General features: G+C 36.5%; 4 protein-coding genes across 6 annotated transcripts; 2 read left to right on the top strand and 2 right to left on the bottom strand.

Moving 5' to 3' along the window:
* The first annotated feature begins 14 nt into the window (after positions 1-14).
* Positions 15-4,649, top strand: LOC127807232 (heat shock factor-binding protein-like). The gene is made up of 5 exons (XM_052344915.1): positions 15-152; positions 2,553-2,606; positions 3,022-3,045; positions 3,131-3,173; positions 4,209-4,649. The coding sequence occupies exons 1-5, from the start codon at positions 150-152 to the stop codon at positions 4,349-4,351; spliced, it is 267 nt and encodes an 88-aa protein (XP_052200875.1). The 5' UTR covers positions 15-149; the 3' UTR covers positions 4,352-4,649.
* A 791-nt stretch (positions 4,650-5,440) lies between these two features.
* Positions 5,441-6,027, bottom strand: LOC127811308 (rapid alkalinization factor-like). The gene has a single exon (XM_052351049.1). The coding sequence runs from the start codon at positions 5,916-5,918 to the stop codon at positions 5,574-5,576; it is 345 nt and encodes a 114-aa protein (XP_052207009.1). The 5' UTR covers positions 5,919-6,027; the 3' UTR covers positions 5,441-5,573.
* A 2,333-nt stretch (positions 6,028-8,360) lies between these two features.
* Positions 8,361-14,613, bottom strand: LOC127799122 (protein LOW PSII ACCUMULATION 1, chloroplastic). The gene is made up of 9 exons (XM_052332867.1): positions 14,287-14,613; positions 13,085-13,188; positions 11,588-11,723; positions 11,143-11,374; positions 10,823-10,980; positions 9,795-9,983; positions 9,377-9,477; positions 9,019-9,115; positions 8,361-8,793 (listed from the first exon to the last, which is right to left on the bottom strand). The coding sequence occupies exons 1-9, from the start codon at positions 14,524-14,526 to the stop codon at positions 8,719-8,721; spliced, it is 1,332 nt and encodes a 443-aa protein (XP_052188827.1). The 5' UTR covers positions 14,527-14,613; the 3' UTR covers positions 8,361-8,718.
* A 287-nt stretch (positions 14,614-14,900) lies between these two features.
* Positions 14,901-23,136, top strand: LOC127799130 (40S ribosomal protein S21). 3 transcript variants are annotated; one of them, XM_052332884.1, is made up of 4 exons: positions 14,901-14,994; positions 16,303-16,372; positions 16,461-16,593; positions 22,818-23,136. In XM_052332884.1, the coding sequence occupies exons 2-4, from the start codon at positions 16,323-16,325 to the stop codon at positions 22,878-22,880; spliced, it is 246 nt and encodes an 81-aa protein (XP_052188844.1). In that variant the 5' UTR covers positions 14,901-14,994; positions 16,303-16,322; the 3' UTR covers positions 22,881-23,136. The 3 variants fall into 3 exon arrangements, with proteins under 3 accessions (XP_052188844.1, XP_052188838.1, XP_052188851.1); XM_052332878.1 differs by having other exon boundaries at positions 14,913-14,994; positions 16,287-16,372; XM_052332891.1 differs by lacking the exon at positions 14,901-14,994 and adding an exon at positions 15,944-15,968 and having other exon boundaries at positions 16,287-16,372.
* Positions 23,137-23,922: the final 786 nt, after the last annotated feature.

Below are 23,922 nucleotides of genomic sequence, written 5' to 3' on the forward strand. Positions count from 1 at the left end.
CACAAATTCGTATTTATTTAGCATCAGGCTACTCGCCTCGCCTGTACTAGTTTGTGTCTAATTGCATTTTGCACACAGAACCACGCAAGCGGAGTAGCCGACTAGCGGAAGACAGAGAGCAGAGTGAGCCCCCTCTGACCCAGCGAAAAATGGCAAGTTCTTGGAATTTTATCTCTCTTGGTTATATGCCTGTAATTTGCTGTTGAACGCTTCATTTTCGTGATTGTTTGATGTCTTTTGCTGCGTCGTCGTTCTTGCCATTAGGGCTTACACAAAAGCTCGCCGTTTCAGGAAATCTAAACTGTAGACGCAATTCGTTTTGGATCTTAACTTTTATCGCTTTGCAATGTTAGTGGAGTTGAAAATTAAGGGCCTATAACGGTTAGGGCACGCCAGTAAATTTTTTGTTATGAAGAAGTGCTGGCTGGGATAGCTGAATCTGAAATTCCCCGCAAATATTGATCTCTGGGCGAAGTTTGGATTTAAGAAAAAAGGGCACGTGATACAGCATATTTAGTAATGTGAATTTTGATGGAGTTTGTTGTTACAATATCTCATATTTTACCCTATCAGTTAGATGAGATTTTTATTGTTACTTATGTCTTGATATGGTCAGCAATCTTGTTGTAATTGGTTAATTTACATACCTGTTTTTATTACCAAGAATGTCTCAAGTGCAGAAAACTTCTACAATGAACTTTTAAACAAAAGTAGTTATAGGCCAGATGGAAAACATATTGTAATAACAACATGATGAACCATATAAAGTACACATAAAAGAAGGTAGAAAAGTTCTGATAGTAGTAAGGTGTGTAATTATTGTCCTAAAGCTGGTGCACCTTCTCATGTGAATGTTCTGGAGGACAGAATGGCTCTAAATCTAAACTGATGCCAATGACCTCTCTCTTTTAGTATCTCTTAATCCAAAATGGACCATATTGGTTCACGTTACCTACAAAGTGTGTATTATTTTAGGCTTTCTTATGTTGATTCTTTTGCATTGTTATGATTCATGCTTCAACCATAACACCCTCTGTGGACTATTTATTCTAGATTTATTGGTTGTCTTTTGGGGCTTCAATGATCCATATTTCTATGTCTACATAAAGCCTTCTTTATGGCCTTGGAGAGAGAACTCAATATACATGCATGTAATATCCTATGCACATGCTTCCCTCTCTCTATTCTTTGTGTGATATATCTTTCTAACACATTTTTCAGTAACTTTGAGTAGGACAATTCATTTTTCTCTTGGCTAATGTGAAATTGAGGAGACTAACATTGAGCATTAGGTTAGTATGTTGAAGTTGTTTGTTGGACTTGGATCCCTTAATCCTTATGTGATGGGCACAATTTAGCTAAAAAATTATGTGTCACTGTCTCACAGGACAACTTTTTGCCTTTCTTTCTGTATCTTATAATTCAACATATTATTTTTTTTTTAAGTAATAGCATTGTGTAGAATGCCTAAAGGGGGATCAAAAGAATAAAACAGGAAAAGAACCCACATGCCATGGGATGATCTGAGTCATCCAATAATTGAGCAAAAAAGAGACAGAATGAAATACCTGGAAGTACACACCTTTGGGTGATTGCCTTCAAGCAATACATATTTAAATCGTAGAAATTCTATAGTTTCTGTTGAGCATAAAAATATGCTTGTGCACCTCTCTTTGAGATGGTAGACTTAAGTCCACAAGTGCACTAGGTCTCCTTCTGAGTTTGACATCACCCACTGAAGACTGATGATAGACAGAAAGAGGCTACATTTGTATCTTGCTATTGGGATTTGGGAAACTAGGAATTAAATGATTCACTATTTTTGTTATGCATAACGCATCAGTCTATGTTGTCACTTTTCTCCTCTGTTCCTCTGGAGTTTGACTTGGAAGCCTACTCGCCAACTGAATCAGGAATTATCTTTTTCCGTGTTAGTTGAATCCCACATAGTGGGATAAAGGCTTGGTGTGATGTTATTGCTTTAAGTGAATCATTGTTGATGAACTAGGAGAAAGACAACCAAACAATTCCTAGTTATATTCCTTGTGAACTGGATCATCCATGTTAAATGTAGTAAGAAACTCCATATGTTTTAAATCTTTCTGTGCTATATTCTAATCTTACTATATTATCATAGTGTCCATATCTTCTTCAAATTGTAAAGCAATGGATTTGGCATACTTGACCTGCTTTCCAGGAGTAGCTTCAGATTCAAATTCTTCAAAATATTGGTCATATTTTCTGAAGGACATTGATACTTTCACTGATGGGACACACCAAATTGTTGGCTTAGAATTCCATGCAAGTGCAAAAAGGACATTTCATGCTCTCAGCCAGCTAATTTGACCTTCCTTTTTGGTGAAAATATCAATTTTCTTTTTTGAATGGATAGAACAGATTTGATAAGTTTTTTAAGTTGATATGGTTGTTCAAGTTCTCCATTCTCTCACTTGTCTGTTTGGTTGGCATTAAACTTTATCTTCTAATGTATTTTTGTAGTTTGGTTTCAAACCGCATCTTATGAAGTTGTAACTGACTGATTTTGCTGGCAGGATGGACAAGATTCCGAAGATCCAAAGCAAAGCACTGCTGATATGACAGTTTTTGTGAGTTACATCATACTTGAATTTGTTGGCCCCTGATAAGAAGTTTCAGGACTTTGTGGCTTCCATTTGGCTGTAATACATTTGGTAGCAATAGTGCATACTGATAATTGGACATCCTTTTGGTATTCTTACAAGCCATTATTTTGGATGCATAATACATATAAATAAATGCATATGCAAATATACGTATGCAACTCAAGATTTGTGTTCTCTGTCAGTGTATGCCCTTGATTATTCATATTAGCTTGTGATGAATTAAGCTTGTCCACTGTAATTTATTGTTATTATTTTGTGCAAGAAAACATTCCCCCACACCCCTATCTGGTTGAAGGGTATTAAAATGTCTTTCTTCCTTTTTATTATTTCGTGTTACTATAACTTCATTATTGACTTGTTTCTTAACTTTTTCTTCCAGGTACAGAACCTTCTTCAACAGATGGTGAGTTGTAATGCACAGATCTTATATTGTTACATGAAACTGATATAGTCATTGATTTGTTTGTCCTTTTTTTTATTTGGTGCAGCAAGCTAGGTTCCAGACAATGTCAGAATCCATCGTTACCAAGAATATCCTTTTCATTCTGTTTTTGTTGTGATTCATCAATGATAGTAGTTTCTATTTTTAGAACTCATAAGCATTATCTAAACTCTTATATAAGGATAGGACTGTCCTCACCTTGGTGTGTGAAGCCCCCCGCCAAAGTTTTCCTTTACTCAAAATAACCTTTTGCTTTTATTTAATTCCAGAATTTTGATAATTGGGCAATATATTTTCTCTATTGGAAAGGGTAAAAATGTAATAGAAATTTAACATTCAGTTAGTAGGAAATAGCTAAATCAATCCTCTGTGATCTCTTTATTTTTGTATTATTAAACTGCCATTAGACCAATATAAATATTATATTAAATAATTATTTGCTATTATTTTGGATAAAAAAAAGTTATCACAAAAATCTCATGTGTACACCTTTAGTAGATAATAAAGCTGTTGCAACTGGGCCACATTTTACAGTGAATGAAAATTTTTTGTATCTTTTCCCTTTGTGGAGTGCACTGCTATAGTTGTATTTTCTTTTCGTCCTGGTCAAGCATTTCAAGATCTCCACTATTACAATTTTGGCACATTGATAGAAGCGTGGAACTCTTTGAAACAGTTACTCAATCCCGGCTGATTAGCTCCTCAAAGGCCTTCATAATTTTATGAGGTTGTCCACTATATTCTGCTTCTGAGGATTTAAATAGGTCTGGATACACTTTCACTTGATAGTTACACCCTTTCCTTCCGTTCTCCAGATATAAAATGAGCGTTTGGGTGGTGAACTAGAATTCACGCAGCTGGTTCTGCCTATTGGGATAAGGTGATTGTTGTTCATTACTAGCTCCCATTTCAGCCTACACTTAGGTAGCTGAGGTGGAGTTAATATTTGGTTATCCTCCAAATTCATTGCTCCCTCTCTCTCTTTCTATATATATATTTTAAAAAATTTTGAGAGTTTGAAACGTGCACACTTGTATGTGAAAGGCTAGTGTTTTCTTTCTTTCATTTTTTTGTTTGTTCTTTTCCTACTTGAATCAAAGGAAATTTCCTTAACTGCATAGTACTCGATGAAATGGGAGTCCGGATAAATGAATTGGAGCAGAGCATCAATGACCTCAGGACCGAGATGGGAGCAGAGGGCTCTCCATCTCCTTTGCCACCATCAAAAAATCCTGAAGAAATCAAGCCAGAGGAGGGCTCTGCTTAGTGTTGGTTGAATGTCGCAATGCAAAAATCATTTCACTATCATTGCCATTGTGTTCTTTTTGTTATTTTACAAATCTTTGATGGCAATTAGAACTGCTGTTACGGCGAGATTACTACACAAATACAAGACTCTGATGTAGTTAGATTTTGCTTGCTTCCATATCCCAAGGATGGCTTTCTCAGACGTTTTGTTATGCTTGTGTATGTAGAGCCAATTAATACATTTGTTCAAAGTGGACAATTATTGTTCATTTGATGCTGTAGAGGAGATGGTTCATTGGGTTCTTGGTTCTTGTTAAGTCACGCTTTGTCTTTATTTATTTATTTGGGATTTGAGGACATCTATTCTAGACGTAATCCTTTGCTTTGAGGTTAACAGATTGAATCCTTCACATAATGAAGTACGCTTTGTCCTAATTTTCTCTTTAGCTTTGCTGATTTGCTTTATTACCAGGATTATGCCACTTCCTGCCTTTGAACATTCTTTACCTTTACGTTTCTTTCTTTATTTTTTACTGTTTTAGTCCATTTTCAACAACCGCTGCTGGCGAGAATTTCTTTTGATGATGAAGATGGCCTGGAAAGCTCTTAAGCTCGGATTAGTCTAATTAAAACGCGTTTCTTTTTTTAAATGAAATTTGGTAATTAAAAATGAATATTTTCAGAATTTTTTTTGTTCGAAATAGTTCCGGGAAGCATCACTTTTTTTATTTTGGAGGAGTTAAAATCCATTCTAGAATGGAAATCAAATTAACTAAATGAAAAAGATTTGTGCTTTCGAAATTAAAAAATTTTTTGAACATTCATGTGTGTTCATCATGATTTTCACAAGTATATGATTAGGATAAGAAATATTAAAATTTATGAATTTGACGAGGTTAAGGTAAGTGAATGATATATACAAAATCATAGATCGGGTTGGACTGAAAATAATGAGAAAAAAAGAGAGAAAAACAATGAAATAAAAGGATGAGAGAAAGAAACAAACAAATTCGAAGCAGCAAACTGCAAATCATATAAATCTTTGCAAACATTGCAATATAGAGCGTCTCCAAACTGAAAAATTTAAACAAACTTAAAAATGCATTAATTGAAAACCATAATAATATGTTGATATATATATATATATATATGTAACATCAAGATAGATAAAACCATACCATGTTATTGTTATTGTTAATACACATGCAAACAAATGAAACCCAAAGCCAAATCCGACTCTTTCAGCTGCGGCAGCGAGTAATGGCGCTGCAACCGCGGGTGTAGGGGTTGGCTTCCGCCCCGGGCTTGCAATTATAATAGGAAGCGCCCCTCTGAGAACACGGCACCGTGTTCCTCTGCAGCGCCCCGTAGCTGATGTACTTGGTGGTGGCTAGTATCCGCCGGCTCATCTCCGACTCCATCTCCAGCTCCCCCGTCGCCATGCACTCCTCTATCGTCCCCCGGCAGCCCCCCCTCGCCGGCATCCAGCTCCACTCGTCGCCGCCCGCTTCCACCGCCAATACCAGGCTTCCGACCAGCAAACAGGAGATGATCATCAGGTGGGGGAAGCCGGGATGGTTCGCCATTGTCTTATTCTTCAGGCTTTCTCCCTTCCTCGTCTCCCTCCTAATTGAATTGAAGTTGTTACTGAGAACGAAAGATGGTTTCTTGCAATAGAGGGAGGCTCTGCCGGCTGGCTTTATGTTGATTAGTTTATAGTTTAGTCTAAAGAAAATGACATTGCTATTGTTTGTATCCTCCGGATTGCCACTCCCCCACTTGACATTTTCTCTCTTTATTTTCTGCTTTGCATGTATACATCTTCCACGATGGGGATGTACCAACCAACTGCAATTTTTTTTTTCTTTTTTCCCCATCAAAATTAGTAATCTCGACCCAACTCTCTCGCTAAATTATTATTTTTAGTCGGCCTCAGTTTGAGTAATAGAAGACTATATTACATAGTCAATAGCTAGTGAAAAACTCCTCAGCCAAAAAATGGACTAATCAACAGGGCCATAGTAGGTAAAAGTACCCACTTTGCCCTGTTTGCTCAACTGCTAGCTCTTGGAACAGAAAATCATTGCATGTTGTAAATTAGAGGGAGAATAAAGGGTTAAAATGGTAGCAACGTAGGCAAGAGCATCGGCACATCCAACAACCATCGACAGGTCAGTTGTCCTAATATTCCACCCAACAACAATGCCAATTAATTGCTACAACAAAACAAAACCTAACCCCAAAATAATAATGCCAGAAATATTGGGGGTAAGCTCTGTGAATCTTCTCAATCTAATGACTTGTTTGCAAGTTCAAAGCCCATCCTTATTGCTCTCAAGAACCTGTGTGCAATGTGCATCCATCATCAAAATGACCTTTTCAAAACCTACCCAAGAAAATGATACCATTCCCAGTCTTTTTTTATATCTGCAAATGAGTCATGCATGGTTATACACATTTATATATTTATAAATTGATGAATGAAGGACTAAGTCAAACTTTAAATTGAGTCTTTTGAATCAGATCACATCCACCAACAATTACAATAATCACCCATTTTAAATATTATTTCAATAGAATTGAACTACACATATTTATCTTTTTAACTCTCTTTATTCATAACTAATACGGTATTTTTTATAAACTTTTATTTGATTTTCATAATTTTTCTTTTATTATAAATTCGATTGACATACACTTAGTAATTTTTTTTCCTCAATTAAGTCTCCAAATATTTGTCAATCGACATGTCATGCAATTGAGTGAAAACCCATTCTTCTTTTAATGAAATCCTCCATTTAACTCATTTTAATTAACATTAGTTTGACCTTATTAGGGCTGACTTAGTTGGCCCTTCAACTCATTAGGATGGCTTCGTGTGTGAAAAATTTATGAAGTATTATATGGGGGAGTTGACCACAAACCTACCCATTTCTTTCTAATTTTTAAATTTTAGGTGTTATTGAATATTAAATTCAAAATTTCTAATTATTTAGATTCCAATCTCGTATTATTAGAAAGGATAGATAAGGTGACCAAAAGGGCAATGCCCACTCTGATCCCCAGCAACAATCCTTATTGTAAAATTAATGCTCTTAATTAACACTGCATTAACAATATTTTATGTTTATATCTTCTTGCATAAGAACACATGTTAAATTGACAATATTAGCTTAATTGTTACTGTTAAATGTTTTTTTTTTTTTTTACTTGAACTTATTTATTGATTCCATATCAATTGAAATAGTGTCAATTACGTTTGATTGATTGGTTTAGGGCGAATTTAAGATTTTTCAAGGCAATCTAATTATGGATTGTGGGGATGATAAATATTTATTTTATGAATAAATACTATTCAAATTACAGTTATAGTATTATAAATTTTATTTATGCCCGCATTATCCCTTGAACGGCTTTATTTATTGTTATTGTCATTATATATGGAATTTCTTAGCTTTATTTATGTTTACTATACATAATTTTCTGTAGAGCTAATGTAAACTCTATTTATTGTAGAATTTGAATGGTTTTAAATTTTTAGAATTATTTAAATGGACTTTAAACTTAATTTGATGATTATTTTATAAATTTTTATTTAGAGCTATAAAGTCGTCAAATAATGATAATCATACATCATTTCAATTTTTAAAATGAATAAATTTAATGAAGAATTTAGAACAGTAGGGTTGGTTAGAGGATTCATAATCTGATGTTGGGGTGGAAAAAAAATTAAATAATATAATTTTTAATAAAACATAAAATAAGATATAAGACGATTAAAATTGACTTTATGTTATCATTTTTATTGTTATTTTTTACTCATCAACCCATTTTTGTCACACAAACACAAAAATTATCTCATTTAACTAACTTATTCTATAAGAAAATATTGGGTCTAAATTTTCTTTTGTATAACATTACCTAAATTTATTTAAGAAAAAATTACTCAGCCAAAAAAAAAAAAAAAAAAGAAGATTTTGAAACAATCATCAAATGATGGGACTTTATGTGGATACATACACCCTTGAAAATTGAATTCTCAAGCCCAAGTGTTGTAATTCTCAAGGTTACAGCTAATAGAGGGGAAGAAATCAATAGAATGGGAATTCCAAAAGAAAATTACATAAACAAAACCAAACGGGAGCTCTATTCTATTCGGCATTGAAGTTTGAACAGCGTTGCCATTCTTCTGGATCAACCATGCACAGGAGGCACCATTCTTAACAATAATAATAATGGATTTATAAAGAATCTGTACTTTACAGTAGGAATAACCACGTAGAACAGATGAGAAATCTAAAAAAAAAATAAATTAAAATTCATTGGGAAATACGAAAAATTAGGATAGTTGATCTGATGAATGTGGATGAAGCAAGCAAATTTGTGTCATCTTTCCAGCTTGCTCAGTACTGCTTCCATTGGTGGGAGCTCTTTCACAATCTGTTGCCAATCAGGCATGCCCTGCAAATATATAAGCCAGTGGATGCTATATTACAAATAAAGGTGAAGGTGTTGGAGAAGAATGGTGTTCGGATTCCCTACATACACATTCTGTTAAGGAAATGTATCATCGAGGAGAAATGTATGTTAGGACTTGTGTTGTGTAAGGAGATATTCAGGCTTTCCCCATTACAATTGGATTCAATCGCGAGGAAGAGATGGGGAAATCAATTGCGAGACACTGACCTTCCCTGATCTGCGAACACGACCATCTAAGCGTAGTATTATGTACACATCCTCACCAGGAGTAACTCCTTCTGATTTCTGTTGATCCTTTATCCACCTATGAAAGTTTACAGTAATCATAAGGAAGCAAACACCAAAATTCTAACAGAAACTAACCTATGAGTACCATTTTCTTTTCTCCATGTAGAAAACAACAATCATTACTTCAGACACAAAACAGTCTGCAATTTATAAGCAAATCCAAATATTCTTTTCTAGGAATAAACTGAAAAGGATGTACAAATGCAAAGATTCTATGAAAGTGGAGTTTTCTCTCATGAATCAAATATTGTAGAAAAATATGCTACAATCAGCTTACCTTTCCCACTCTGCGGGTGATACCACCTCAGCCTTGAACCGAATCTCAGCTTTCAATTTTGACTTCGCGGTTATTGACTGGGCTCGTTTCTCAAAATCCTCCTGCCATGATAGTGTTCAGATACGTAATGGAATCAATAAAGGCTTTTAGTTTTGATCAATACTTGGGAGATGGAAATAAAAAAAAGAAAAAACTCTAGTGCCAAGGGGCATATGGCATTTTGGGCACAATTTCAAACAAGTGCACCACATGCAAGCACAAGATCTTTCACATGCACCATTCATTGAATTGCTACCCACATTCAGTTACTAAGCATTTCATTATGCTAGGGTGTTAGTCATTTTGAGAATGCAGTAGAGAAAATCATTTGCTAAAAAGGGGGCAGTGCAAGATTCATACAAAAATTCATTGATCTTACCCCTATGGAAGGAAGAGAAGCAGCTGCCTTTTGAGAAGTTCCAAAGCCTTTCTTCTCCATTTGTTGTTCCCTGCCTTCTCCCCATATAACTGGAACTAAAAGAACTCCTCGCCTGAGAAGTTCAGTGCGAAACCTCTCAGCCTTTTGCATAGCTAAAGACACAGTCTCTTTTTTACCAGCTAAAATAACCTGAAGCAACCAGAAGTTAAAACATCAATATATCAAGATAATGAAGACAACAGAAAATGCAGGCATACAGATACGTTCTGCATTTTCAGAAATGTCTAGTTGTACTACTTGATAAAGTTCTAGGAAATGAAAGCAAGAAAGAAGCTAATCATAATAGATATATAAGATCAAAAAAATCTTAATAAATAATTGGTCTGAAAGATAAAATCATATGACAGCTGCACTTGGAACCCTTGGTGGAAAAAACCCCTTGGATGGATGTGTTCCGTCATTTGTTAGGAAGAGGGAAAGGAAAGACGGTGGGGGGTTTGCACCATGTTCGTCTAGAAGGAAAATAGAGGAAAAGCTTCTTACTCTTTGTTTTTCCCAACCCTTTTTCACAGTAATTTGTTGCCATCCTTAGGACCCGTACCATAACTCCCTGTTGGGATTTGATCTGAGTTGCTGCTGCGTTCAACTTGCACTTGGCTAGCTGACATGGTGGGAGTTCACAAACTAAAACCAGGACAGACCATTTTCTTTTTGTTCCTACAACAGACAGAGGAAGATGGACATCTCCCTGTCCCCACAGACATTCCCCCTTCTAAGAAGAGAAATATCCTTTTCTCCTCATCAGCAGCACCCTCCCAGAAGTTCAGACTCTCCTAGGCAAGGAAGGTAAACAGGATTCTTTAATTCACTTACCATGCAACCAAACACTAGAGAAATGCCTGGATAATGATGGATCAGAGATCATAGTTTCTATGACAAGACAAGGTTCATTCATTCATGCCTTAAATAATTGTTTTGAGTGTCAGTGATTTTCAATGTAAATAATCTGGCAAAGTGCTGGTACTAACTGGCCTGACAGTGTCTCGCAATTGCACAAGCTCTACAATCCGGTTAGTTGAAAGCCGCAAAGGCAACCTTGACAGTGTTTCATCTCGTGATATCTGTGCAAGCTGTTCCTCTTCCTTCCTGTTATCCCAGAAAAACAATGCGACAAGAACAACGATACCTGTAGGATTGCTGATTCAAAAGCTTAGTTATGTTTCAAAATGCATAACTAATGATAATCGTCATATAATGCTAAAATATTAGTTCAAATAATCGACAATTCCAATATAACGTATGGTGTTCTTAATATTTAGATTCAGAAGATAAAGAGATTGCTGTATACCTACGACATTGATGCTAGCATTTCCAGCAGTTTCCCACAAATCAGGAGCATCATCACCACCCTTAATTGCACGCAATAGCCTAGGTATAGTGAAGAACGTTGAAATTCCTGCAGCTGCTGTAAATGCGACATAGAAAAATCTTCTGACTCCCCGAAAAGGAGCTTGGACTTCACTAATAAGCTTGAGATCTCTTCGGAAACTGTAACCAATATCTTCCCCACCCAACCTAGCCTGTAAATAAAATCAAAAGTTACCAGATATAATATATCCAAACTTGAACTTGCGGGGATTTAATAATATTCACATTTTCAAATTATATCATTCACTTATTCAACAAAATAAATGCAAACTTGACATTAGCACATGACATAACATTCACAGGATTCAGAAAAATGTATATGAGCAGAAAGCGATGAGACTATAAAAAAAAATCAAGTAACATACCTCTTCTTGCAATTCTTTAAATTCGGGCAAAGCTCTGAAGGAGGCCAAGTCTGGATCATTAAGGATTGTGCCAAATTTGAGGTTATATTCTCTCAAGGCAGTGCGCAGACAACTGGCAGCCATCTTTCCTTCCCCTCTTCCTCAGAAAAAACACAAAAACAGTATCTATCAGCTCAGTTCAAAGAAGGACCACATCATATCAAAAAGAGATGGTTGAAACATCAACACACACCGTCCGATATCCAAGGAAACATCATATGTACATACATACATTTCAATTCCATTTGACAATTTTTTATTCCTCTCGATACAATTACAACAATTATGCTTGCAATCTGTCCTCTGATAATGTTATTGCATTGGAAACCTATCAGCAGTATCTAGTAGTTTGATAAGAAAACCTAGACTGATACAAATGCCCAGGTGATTAAGGTTTCTAATATAGATTTATGCATATGGTACATTACCATTCGGATATACTATTCAGCAATTTGAAAAGTTAATCCCATCTGTTGTTTGGTTCCATCCATTTTTAAAAAGGTAATATTAATGAAGTCATACATAGAGGAGACTTAATAATTGGTTAGGAAGGAGTTTACCAGAGAAGACTGAAGAAAGAATCACATGTTAAACAATAGGCTTTTTTAGAATAACATATTCCCCAGTCTTTGCATGATTTATTCAGATATGACAAAAACTTGAAATTTGAGTGGAATTTTTTTTACATTTTAGCGCTATCAAGTTCCACAACAATCAATTTGTGTCTATAAATATAAAAACACATTCAACTATTTAAAAGGAGTGTGCCCCTATAATACAGCAATTCCGCACATTTTCACACCCATTCCTGTCCCTTTCCAGAAAGACATTCCACGTGCTGGTAATTCAATTAGATCTGTTTTGGCAACTTGGTTTCAGAGATTCTGTTGGTCATCCCACAAGCTCCAGGATTCCTATGGTTTTCATCCTTTTTCCTGGTGGAACACTCCTCATCTGGAATGTGCATCTAAGGAGATTTTTACAATCTGCCAGGCCACCCTAAATTTGGCTGAAGAGAAGTAGTTGACTGAAATTCATTTCTCCATATACTTTTAAGATAACTGATGCTCACAATTCTATTCTTGTAAGCTTTCCTTTGGGACTTTGAGCTAAAATTATTTTTTATTTGTACAAATATTTGAAGAGTTAAAGATTTTGCTGTGGTGTTCATTTTAGTTGTCTGGTTGACAGATTGTAATGCTGAGTTCTCTGCAACACGTGGTGAGGGACTTTTAGTATGCTTATATTCAGTCACATAAGCAACAAAAACAACAGCTTGCATTCCAATGAGATTTGAAGCAACTTCATGGAAGACTGCAAAAAGATAAATTTTCTCTCAATAATGCTTCAAGATTGCAACTCTAGTGCAGTAAAGTAATATTAGCTCATATGTGGTGCAGTTAGATAGTGAGTAAAATGACAGAAAATAAGAGGGGATGGAAGGCTGGGAGTAGCCACCTGTAGGCATGACAGCAGGCTTTGTTATAAAATGCAGCTTGCGCCTCCATAGGATTAGGATTTAAAGTAAGCGCTCTGTCAAACTGAGCAAGAGCATCTTTAACCTGGAAATTTAATTGTCACACACAAAAGGCAAAACCTTACACCTCACTGTCCCTAGAATCCAGAAGAAATATACATGTAACATACTTGAGGCGAATTATCTAATAATCCCTGTCTAGGTGATAGAATTTCAAAACATCTGATGACTAAAGAAATTATCATAAACAAAAAATAATTTCGCAGGTTACAATTGGAAAATTGTACAAGAATAATAGGACCAACTCAACTTAGCTCGGCTCTTCCAAAAAAAAAAAAAAATCCACGGTACTTGGTTCATTTGAGATTACCATTATCTACTATATGGTACTCCATGTTGTTACGCAACCTTATGAACCAACATCAGAAAAATCACCAACTACATCTTCTTATGGAAATTATTGGGGTTTCACCTATAAGAAATTATAAGCAGAAAAGGATTTATGATTTTCTACGTTCTAAATATGCATTTTGTTTTTGGTTGTGTTCTAGGAAAGGATAGAAACACCCAAACAGGATCAAAACCTATAATCTGGAGCAAACCCCCAGTTGGATGGAGCAGGACGAAGAAGAGGACTGACGATTGGCAGCAGTGGCAATCCAGTTTGATGTTTTATCTTCAAATATTGCTTAATGTAACAAAGATAAATGACTTGGTTCCCTTGGAGCTTAATAAGAACGTCTATACAAATTTGAGAATTCTGCTAAAGGCAATGACATGCATCTTCCGTGATCCCTTTTAACACCACTTCAGCATCAGAAACAATCTCAATCTCCAACATTTCCATAGGTTTAATGAAGCCTGATGCCTCTTGTGTAGATTCTAATATTTTTATGCTAATTCCCAACGTTCTGATTCTTAGAAGAATTTTAGCAAAAGGTGAATATGGGAACTCTTTTGGAATTATTTTGAGATAGAATTATTTCATGTTATCAAACCCATAAGAGCATGAAATGGATCAGATAATCAAACTTGACAAAGAACGAGAACTTGTACGGAAAATTCAGCATTACCCATTGCATATATAACCCCCCCCCCCTTCCCCCCGCCGCGAGCCAAAAAAAAAAAAAAAAAAAAGAGAGAAAGAGGTAAAAATATTCAAAAAGGAAGTTCAGGGCACTACCCGGCCTTTGGAAAAGAGAGACAGGCCCAGGTTGACGCAAGACTCGGCCGTAGCCGCATCGATTTCCGAGGAAGATGGCGGGGGCGAAGGGGAAGAGGCAGCAGAGCAACGGATGAGACAAAGCTTGGATCTTCTCTGGGTAGCCAAAAGGGTGCAGCCGGTGGGAAACCATGTCGTTGATGTTGAATTTGATGGGCAGAGCAGTAAGCGGTGTTGCAGGGTAAGAGTAGCCACAGCCATTGAATGGGATTTACATGAACAAGAAGAAGATATGGGTAAGGGTAACCAATTTTACTCCCAGTCCGCCATGTTCAGGTATGAGTCCGCAACCGCAACCAATTTTTTATTCTTTTTTAATCAAAAATCACGTCATCCAATCTCATTATTATTTCACACTCTCTCGTTCATATTTTGGGTTTAATTTCAATTTAAAATAAACAAACCTAAGGGGACTTCATGCAATATTTAAAAGTTATGCAACTAACTGAATGCCAACGCACAAACCTCAGGGGCATAGAGGCGAATTCAGACCGGCGTCGTATTGTATGACAATACATCAGCGCTAGGGTTTACAGGCAGATTAAGAGCGGCGTCGTATTGGGGGTATTGGAACTCTCAGCGCTAGGGTTTGCTATAAATAAGTTCTGGAACGCCGCCGCTCGTCACTCCTCCCTTTCAAAGACGAAACTACCGCGGAACGCTTATCAGGTACCTTTCTCTTTCTATCTCCAAGGTTGAATTTGTTAAGCTTGAACTTGATCCCTGTTTGGATTACTTTCCTTTATTTTCCGTAATAAACATTCTGGTGAGAAAAAGCTTTGTTGGTTTACGAATTTAATAAGAGACTGTTTTAACCATCGGCCTCTCAACTTGGTTACTTGATAAATGATAAGTTGGCCTGTATTCATGCCAAATTGATTGTTTTTGCTATGTCGCTGGCACTCTTGTTTCAGCGAAACATCCAAGATTAGGGCTCGGTTGAGAACATTCGTCTGGGTTGGTGCCCAGTGTTGGACGTTGCCAAGTCTAAGGTTCTAAATTTTGGCAACTACTCTGCTTGGTACTTGATGATCTCGCCCTTCCGTTTTTTCCTGGGTTTGGGGGGGCTTTTGTAGGCCAAAGAGAAGTACACGTTGTTGCTCAAATGTGAAGTTTCTTGTTGTTTATTGACCAAGTCTTTTTTATCTTTGAGGGGGTGGGTCGTTGGGTTTAGAGCCTTAGAGGTGGATAATGCAATAGGAGATATGATGTGATCTTGGAAGGCAATGGAGTAGGTGACCATTGATGTACTCCAGGCAAAGATTTTGTTTGGGCAAGTGTTGGTAGTTGCGGTTCCTTTGAAGTCTTAGAGGTAGACAGTGCAATGGGAGGAGATGTGATTTTGGAAGGCAATGGAATAGATGACAATTGAGGTACTCCAGGCAAAGATTTTGTTTGTTTAGGTGTTGGTAGTTCTGATTCCTGTGCTTAATTTTTTTAGTAGGTTGTTAATTTGTATGCTTGTGCATATAGGGGTTTCAGATCTGTATAATTCCTGGAAACATTGGGTGATGCACTTTGCTACATTCTGCAGGCTGCAGCATAGTTGGATCTATTTTTCTAACCCTCCTTCCTTTGCTCTGCCCAAGGAAAAGAAGAATTGTTTTGTGTATAGGTAGCGAAAAGGATTTATCTGTAATGGAGTAAGTCTGATGACAAACTTAGCTTTTTTATCATGGTAGGTAGGTGAGTATATTAACAATGGGTATCTTCTGTTGCTTCCAATGGTATCGGTGTAGGGATGATAGGGGGTGTTGAAGCTTAGCCATAACTGTATATTCTGAAAATTCTTTGTTAATATATAAGCTATATTTTAAAAATGTGACATCATTACTGGAAATGTACTAATATTTCATAATCTCCGGGTCTATGAAAAATTTTGTATGTACCTCAAGCTTCAAATTGATGTATATTTTTCTTTAAAATTTCTGGAACTATGCACTGACTTGACTTTGTAAAAGTTTTTGAATCTTCTAGGCTTTTAAACTAAAGCAAAGATGCAGAACGAGGAGGGGCAAAATATGGACCTTTACATTCCTAGGAAATGGTATGCGATTCAATAACTTTGTATGGATACTGTAGTGTCACCTGTTGTATAAGTTATGCTAATAGCTATATCTTGCATGCCATGGCAGTTCTGCAACAAATAGGTTAATTACAGCCAAGGACCATGCATCTGTTCAGATTAATATTGGACACTTGGATGAGAATGGCATCTATACTGGGCAATTTACTACTTTTGCCCTTTGTGGTTTTGTCAGGGCCCAGGTTCTTCTTCTGTCTTGTTTAATATGATATGAATTCTGCATGAGCCAGGTATGAATTCCCGCATTTTCTGGCTCATGTTGCTTTATGTGGTTGCTAGTTCAGATTATTGGTTCTTTACTTGCCTTGTAAATATTAGTGTGCTTTATGCTACCTTTCTGACTGAGATTAAAAGACTTGGTGACTAGAAACCATCTTATGCTGCCATTTGTGCACAGTTATTATCGAAGGAAGTATGAATGAGTTTGATATTGGACATTGACAATCTTATGCAATGAGATTTTTATTGATGATGTCCAAGAACCTGAATGGCAAGAATGACGTGAGAAGTGAGTGCTTTGATTGAGAGCAATTATAAAGTTGATGAATATGAGTTTTTTCATTTTTTCCACAATTACCAACAAGATGAAAATAATGGAAATTTTACCTGTGGGTTGTTTTTATCTTGCGAGTTCTCAAGTTGAAGCAGATTCTTTCTTGATGTGCTTACTGCTTCCCATACCTGAATGTGGCTTTTCCAATTTGTTGATCCATTATATCCTTTCCTTTTTTTTTTTTTTTTGACTTTTGTTAGCCTTCTCATCTTTTCAGTACATATATTCTTAAATTTAATTTTTTTTTCTTTAAAGATATAATCTTTCAATGAGCTGGGAACCAAACCATTAATTGTTACGTCTGTTCATGGATTTCTGATAACTGATGGTGCTTATGACTTCTGAGCATGACTTGTCTTATTTTCTTACAACAGTATTTGTGCATATACTCGAAGGATGAGTCCACATATTTTATTATAAATATCAAAATCCAATTATGAGGTTTATTAATAAAACAAATGTTATCCTTCAATAAACTTAACTGACATCCAGCTGAAGGTCATGGATCGAAAGTTAGTCCACTTTGATCAGTCACCGGTCAATAGTACTCACCACCCAACTTGGACACTTCCCATCTCTCTATTGAGCATTGATTGCTGAAAACTTGGGCTGGTCTACGGCAAAGACCACCAGCACTTGTCTGCTCCCCCTTCTTGTTTTGTGTAGTTAGGCCAACCAGTGTGAATATTATCATGAATCCAATTACCTTGAATGCCTACTACCAATGTATTCACGTCTTTTGACACTGTCCATCACGTGGTTCAAAAAACCAATCTATGGAATTTGATGGGTTCTGAACTTGTTGCTGCCATGTTGAATCCAAAATTTTGTTTTGTGATAGAACTAATCCTTGGGAGTCAACTGAATCATGACTATACCTAGAAATCCAACTTCTGGTTTTGTGAACCAGAGAACAAATCAAGTTAGTTATTGGTGGTGTTGGAGCAAAGCACCCGGTTAAGACTTATTTTGTGTGCTTTACCGGTGAACCAGAGAAAACTTTGCTGGCAACTTGAGTGTTGGACACTGTTAAATGATGCGGCTGGTAATTGCAGCAGGGGAGCACTTGCTGCAGTGATGGATCTCTGTTTAATGAAGTCTTGCAGTACTGTTGTTTGTGGGGTTGGGAGTTGATGTACTGATGGTAGAACTGTAGGTAGATAGCTGATGGGAGCTGATTCTTTTAAGTCATGATTGTGAAGAATGTTAATACCTAGCGACACTGGCAGTCACTAGATCCCACAAGAAAACTGATCAAGTCACACTTAGATGAGAATATTTAGGCGAGAACAATCCTCTCACACCCTCACTAACCCTCTCGGATTTATTTGCCAATCACACAACAGAAAATTTTATGAAACAGAAACAAGAAAAACAGGACATAAACACAAACCAACAAGAAGAACAAGCAGATTATCCTTGTTTGGATTGCAATGATTGCAACCCTACATCTAGCTTTCAAACACCCACCAAGAGCAGCCTTCTTTATTATCAAGAATGATCAGTTCAACAGCTTGAGTAATTTTCTCCTATTCCCGAATACATTCAACACTCATTCTCCAGGAGTACAAAGCTGTCTTGCTCATTAGCCTTTCTCTCTAAATGAATGTCCGCTTGATACAATAGAATGAGAAAATCTGCCTCTCTTGGCTACCCCTTTGCCTGCTATTTATAATAGTGGGCGGATATCCCAACGAAGACTATTACATATTTACAGTTTAACCCCCCAAACTATTACTAATTACATGATAGGGAAATAAACTTCTATTTAATACTTCATTGGCCCTCAAAATACACTGCTTTCACTGATCTTCTTACCCTATACTCTAGACAAATTTTAACAATTCTCCACCATTGTTTTGAGTATAATTCAACCTTCATCCATTCAAGTCTTGGCCTTCCAATAGATGAATTTGACCAGTTCTCATAGGTTCTTGAGTTCTTCCTGCTGCACCTGATCACTTAAACACAAAACAAACATTAAGAATATTAAATCAATGCTGTAAATTTCAACAATGGGACACCTTGGATCATACTTCCAGCTGCATAACCTATTCATGCAACTTTAATTAGGATTGATTCCTCCTTCTCAAGGATTTCCCTAATGAATATCTTTCCTAACATCAATATGATTTGTCCTTTCTATGGTGGGACTGAATCTGAGCCAATTTGAACTACCCATTGGCCATTTCAACTTTCTCTACTTAGGCATTCTTTTTTTTTAGGGTTCCAGCTCTACAATCAGCAACCTAAAATACATAACTTTCCGTCTATGTACACTCCACCATAAATCAAATCCATACTTAAATGTTATTTCTCCATCCCAAAGGGTTCAAACTTTTACACAGCATCACAACAACAAGGCACCTTACTCGGATTGGTCTTAACACTCCTAGACTTACTCCTAGCTCCCAAAACCGGCCTTTTAGTCTTAACCACTGTTCTTCCTCTAATGCTTACTTCAAACAAACAAGACTGCTCGAATTTTCTTTTAATTCTCATCTATCTACCTACCAGTCTACCAAGATATGCTTAAGATTAGGGTAACCAAGGCTGCCTTAAGCTGTCCAAACCCTATTCCAATCTCATGCCTCCCATGCTCTCAAACACTGATCTAAACACTCAGGTACACCTTGAGAGTTCTATTTTGGAGAAAATACCAATAAAGCTGCCTCTCAATATGCTAGGCATACCACTGGAACACTCACAGCTTCCACATGCACTCAATTTTAACCCTTTTGAACTCTTCCAATCTTATATCTTACCCAAGGAATTACTATCATACCTAGAGAGACCTTCTAAGCAACCAATCCTGATTACCTTTCCCTGTAGCCTCTTATTCCTTGGCTACACTATAAGATCACTTTTCCCTTAGTTTCCACAGGGATAATTAGCTGTTCGTGATACCTATTTGATCCAAAGTTAAGCCTTCATGTGCTGCTTTAACCAATGGCCATTTGTCTAGCCTTTTTCCTAGACTTTTCTCATTTCCAGCACCTTAATTCCATTAAACCTAAGGGATCTTCCACCTAAGTCCAAGATTCTCCCCAAATTTACACGGCTCCATGCCATTCATTTGGACAAGAGTGCATCACCTTTTCTTATACAAGAGGTTCCATTTTCCAGCTTGTTCCTTAGCACTCAAAAACAGTGCATAAGTATCTTAAACCCAACTCTTTCCATATCTCATTGGTACTTTCTCTTGATGTGACCCTGCTCATGACAGTGAAAACACTTCATTGGTTTCCTATCATTCCTAGACTTGGACCTAGACTTCCCTTTAGATTTAAATTCTCTATTTTCAGTCCTACTTCTAGCGGTTAGGGCATCCCCAGCTGAACCTGTTCCTTCTAATTTCTGCTGCAATTCCTTAGAGTTCAATGCCCCGAAAACATCTTCTAGGGATAATTTTTCCCTACCATGTTTTAAAATATCAACAAAGGTTTCATATGTTCTTGGCAAAGAATGCAATAATAAAAGGGCTTTATCTTCCTCATCATAGTTAATATCTATGTTTTCTAAGTCAAGACGGTTTATTAAACTCATCTGTGTGATTATTTAGTTTCTGCCCTTCTTGGATTTTAAATGTAAAAAACTTTGCCTTTAAATACAACCTATTTGACAAGGTTTTTGTCATATAAAGACACTCTAATTTAGACCATAAAGCCTCAGCCGTTTCCATCCTTGAAACTTCCCTAAGGACTTTATCTCCTAAACTTAGAATTAGAGTATTATAGGCCCTCTTGTTGATTTCTTTCCTACGCTGACTGAAATCTTTTTTCTGTTCTTCAGTGGCATTCTCGGGCAATTTCTTTTCGGCCTCTAAGGCTTCTTCTAATCCCAAATTTCCCAACAACGCCCTCATCTTAATTTTCCATAGACCGAAATCATTTGACCCATCAAATTTCTCTGTCATATCTAGCGGAAGAGGGTGCGGAAGCCATGACAGGGATTAAAACAAAAGATTTCTAGGGTTCTTGGCAGTTCTTGAAAGGGTTCTTGGCTTTGATATCAATTTATTATACCTAGGGACACTGGCAGTCACTAGATCCCACAAGAAAACTGATCAAGTCACACTTAGATGAGAATATTTAGGCAAGAACAATCCCCTCACACCCTCAGTAACCCTCTTGGATTTATTGCCAATCACATAACAAACAATTTTATGAAACAGAAACAAGAAAAACAGGACAGAAACACGAACCAACAAGAAGAACAAGCAGATTATCTTGGTTCGGATTGCAATGATTGCAACCCTACATCCAGCCTTCAAACACCCACCAAGAGCAGCCTTCTTTGTTACCAAGAATGATCAATACAACAGCTTGAGTAATTTTCTCCTATTCCCAAGTACATTCAACACTCATTCTCCAAGAGTACAAGGCTGTCTTGCTCACTAGCCTTTCTCTCTAAATGAATGTCCGCTCGATACAATAGAATGAGAAAATCTGCCTCTCTCGGCTACCCCTTTGCCCTCTATTTATAATAGTGGGCGGATATCCCAGTGAAGACTATTACATATTTATAGTTTAACCCCCCAACTATTACTAATTACATGATTGGGAAACAAACTTCTTTTTAATACTTCATAGGCCCTCAAAATACACTGCTTTCACTGATCTTCTTATCCTATACTCTAGACAACTTTTAATAAAGAAAATGGAAATAGTGGTGGTGTAGATGTGATTGGTTCTGGTTTGCATGCGTGTCTTGGGGAGGGAGGGGCTGGGAAAGGATATGCTGAATTTAGAGTGAGACAGATAAGGCAGAAAAATTAAAATTGCAACTTCTTGTCCCATGTATTATACAATTTTACAGTTAAAGCATGTTGTAAGATAAAATTTTAATTTAACAAGTTTGGTCAATTTGAATATATTGAAACCCAGACCAAGTATCAACTTAGAAATGGTTGAGGTGGGTATATGGTTGAACTGGGATTGAATAAGGCTTTATTTTTATTAAATAAATAAGTACACAATAATTAGAACATAAATCTAAAACATAAAAAAGTAATGGAATTCATCATAATATTATAACAGACAAAACTTCATTCCTTATCATTTCTCATTTAGAATTTGAAATTTCGTACTTTTATCCAGCAAAAAAAAAAAAAAAGAATTTGAAAATTCAAATTAATTATTTGGTTACATAATTGTTGGAAGCATTTAGATTTGGGTCCAAATTTACCTAGGATTTGGAACCAAAAATCAAATAATTTGAAATGGCATCTGTATATGCCATTTAAGATGATAAAATTTAAAATGACATTATTTGAAATCCTTTTATCCAAATGCAAGCTTAAGGGGCATTATACAGTTTATACTACATTTAGAAAAGTCTATATAGTAATTTTAACACAAATTCAGTATAAAAATATAATAAAATGAACCAAACTGGTTCATTCACTGGTTCTTGGTTTTTTGGTTTAACCAGCTGGGCTAGTTGGGTTCTCTTCACATAGGTTAGTTACATGGCCCATCACCCTGCAAGGGCTGGCCAGTGCTTGTGTTACTGAGATGCCTCAGTGATCATCTACTTAATTTGCACTAGTCTTCTTACCCTACATCCGGAACTAGGGTTTGTGGAAGGAAAAAAGCGAGGAAAGGAAATATATATTTTTTTGTTTGTGGAAAATGTATGGTACTTAAATTATTTTTATGTTATTAAGGCTTTTCTTTTTCTTTTTTTTTCCTGTTTCCTTTGCATTAAAATCCTTATTCAAAATATAGCCTTAAAAGTATTGAGCAGATCCCCCTCATTGAATTCCTTTTTCTTGGGTAATGTTGTTTTGTCGGACCAACTGTACGAGGAAATTGCTGAGCTAATACTGTGGCTGTGGTGGTGGTAATGCAGGGAGACGCTGACAGTGCACTGGATCGCCTTTGGCAAAAGAAGAAAGCTGAAATTCGACAGTAATGGATGAGGTCTGAGGTTCATCACCTCGCTATGCAATTGGATAAAAGCTCCTGTTTTATTTCTAGATAACTTTTTGAGTCATTTTATAAGGGGTGTTGTTGGTGAGTGTTGGGGGTACTCTGCTAACTGATAGTTGATGGGATGTGTTTATGTTCTTTATGGTTCTTGTATGGATCATTCTGAGATCTGGTTTTAATGTGAGATGTTAATTTTTATATATGATTAATGAAGACTGGTTTGGCTTTTGTGTTTGCAATTCCAACTGCAACTCAATAGACGGATGTTTTAATTAAGATGGGGACCTTTCAAGATTGAAGGATGCAGCAAACTTGTATGGTATGTCTCGGCTAGCTAGCTAGGTCACGTCCATTACTGCAGCTGGATGGGCAAAAGGGAAGAGGATAATGTGGATTGGTCGACAAAGCATATGGCATGGTTGGTTGGTTGGGTCATCTGCGAATGCGATGGACTTCTCCTTGTTCAGGAGTATCACACTCTTAAGCCCAAAAAAAATGTCCATTTGCCCCCCCATCCCAACTAAAAAAAGCAAGCAGCTCAGGCTCAGCTTTGTCCAAAAGCCTGCCTGCCTGCCTGCCTCCTCCTCCTCCCCCCTCTATTATTATTATTATTATTATTATTATTATTATTATTATTATTATTATTATTATTATGCTTCTGCTGTTGCCGTTGCTTTCGCTTTCGGACAAAACATATTTTCTTCTTTACGGAAAAAGCTTCTCTCCCTGCCCTTTACCTTTTGACTTGGAGGCCTTCCTCATGTGATGGGGTTGTTTCATTGTTACTTTGTGGTTTTCATCATCGTCAGCATCTGGACGGTATTAATAAAGTGGAATGAAAAATGTCTTCTCCAAATTTATAGGGATGGTTATGAGCTATAAAATAATAAATGAATTAAAGGACCATTTCTTCTACTCTCTCAATATAAAGATAAGATTGTTAGTAACTCAAATTACAAATTTAAACTTGAAGTAATAAAGTAATTAAGTTTTCCATCCATCCAATCAATCTAAGAGAAATACAA

The sequence above is a fragment of the Diospyros lotus genome, chromosome 1 (assembly GCF_014633365.1).
Source record: "Diospyros lotus cultivar Yz01 chromosome 1, ASM1463336v1, whole genome shotgun sequence".
In the NCBI taxonomy this organism is placed as follows: Eukaryota; Viridiplantae; Streptophyta; class Magnoliopsida; order Ericales; family Ebenaceae; genus Diospyros; species Diospyros lotus.

What these genes read in the sequence shown, in the direction of transcription:
- LOC127799122 (XM_052332867.1), bottom strand. Translation starts at nt 14,526, where the DNA reads ATGGCTGTGGCTACTCTTACCCTGCAACACCGCTTACTGCTCTGCCCA. An exon ending in CTCTCTTTTCCAAAGGCCGG is followed by an intron (nt 13,189 to 14,286) that starts GTAGTGCCCTGA and finishes TTAAATTTCCAG; the next exon opens with GTTAAAGATGCTCTTGCTCA. An exon ending in TGCGAGACACTGTCAGGCCA is followed by an intron (nt 9,984 to 10,822) that starts GTTAGTACCAGC and finishes TGGTTGCTTCAG; the next exon opens with GTTATTTTAGCTGGTAAAAA.
- LOC127811308 (XM_052351049.1), bottom strand. Translation starts at nt 5,918, where the DNA reads ATGGCGAACCATCCCGGCTTCCCCCACCTGATGATCATCTCCTGTTTG.
- LOC127799130 (XM_052332884.1), top strand. Translation starts at nt 16,323, where the DNA reads ATGCAGAACGAGGAGGGGCAAAATATGGACCTTTACATTCCTAGGAAA. An exon ending in CTTTACATTCCTAGGAAATG is followed by an intron (nt 16,373 to 16,460) that starts GTATGCGATTCA and finishes ATGCCATGGCAG; the next exon opens with TTCTGCAACAAATAGGTTAA. An exon ending in GTGGTTTTGTCAGGGCCCAG is followed by an intron (nt 16,594 to 22,817) that starts GTTCTTCTTCTG and finishes GTGGTAATGCAG; the next exon opens with GGAGACGCTGACAGTGCACT.
- LOC127807232 (XM_052344915.1), top strand. An exon ending in CTGCTGATATGACAGTTTTT is followed by an intron (nt 2,607 to 3,021) that starts GTGAGTTACATC and finishes TTTTTCTTCCAG; the next exon opens with GTACAGAACCTTCTTCAACA. An exon ending in AGAATCCATCGTTACCAAGA is followed by an intron (nt 3,174 to 4,208) that starts ATATCCTTTTCA and finishes ACTGCATAGTAC; the next exon opens with TCGATGAAATGGGAGTCCGG.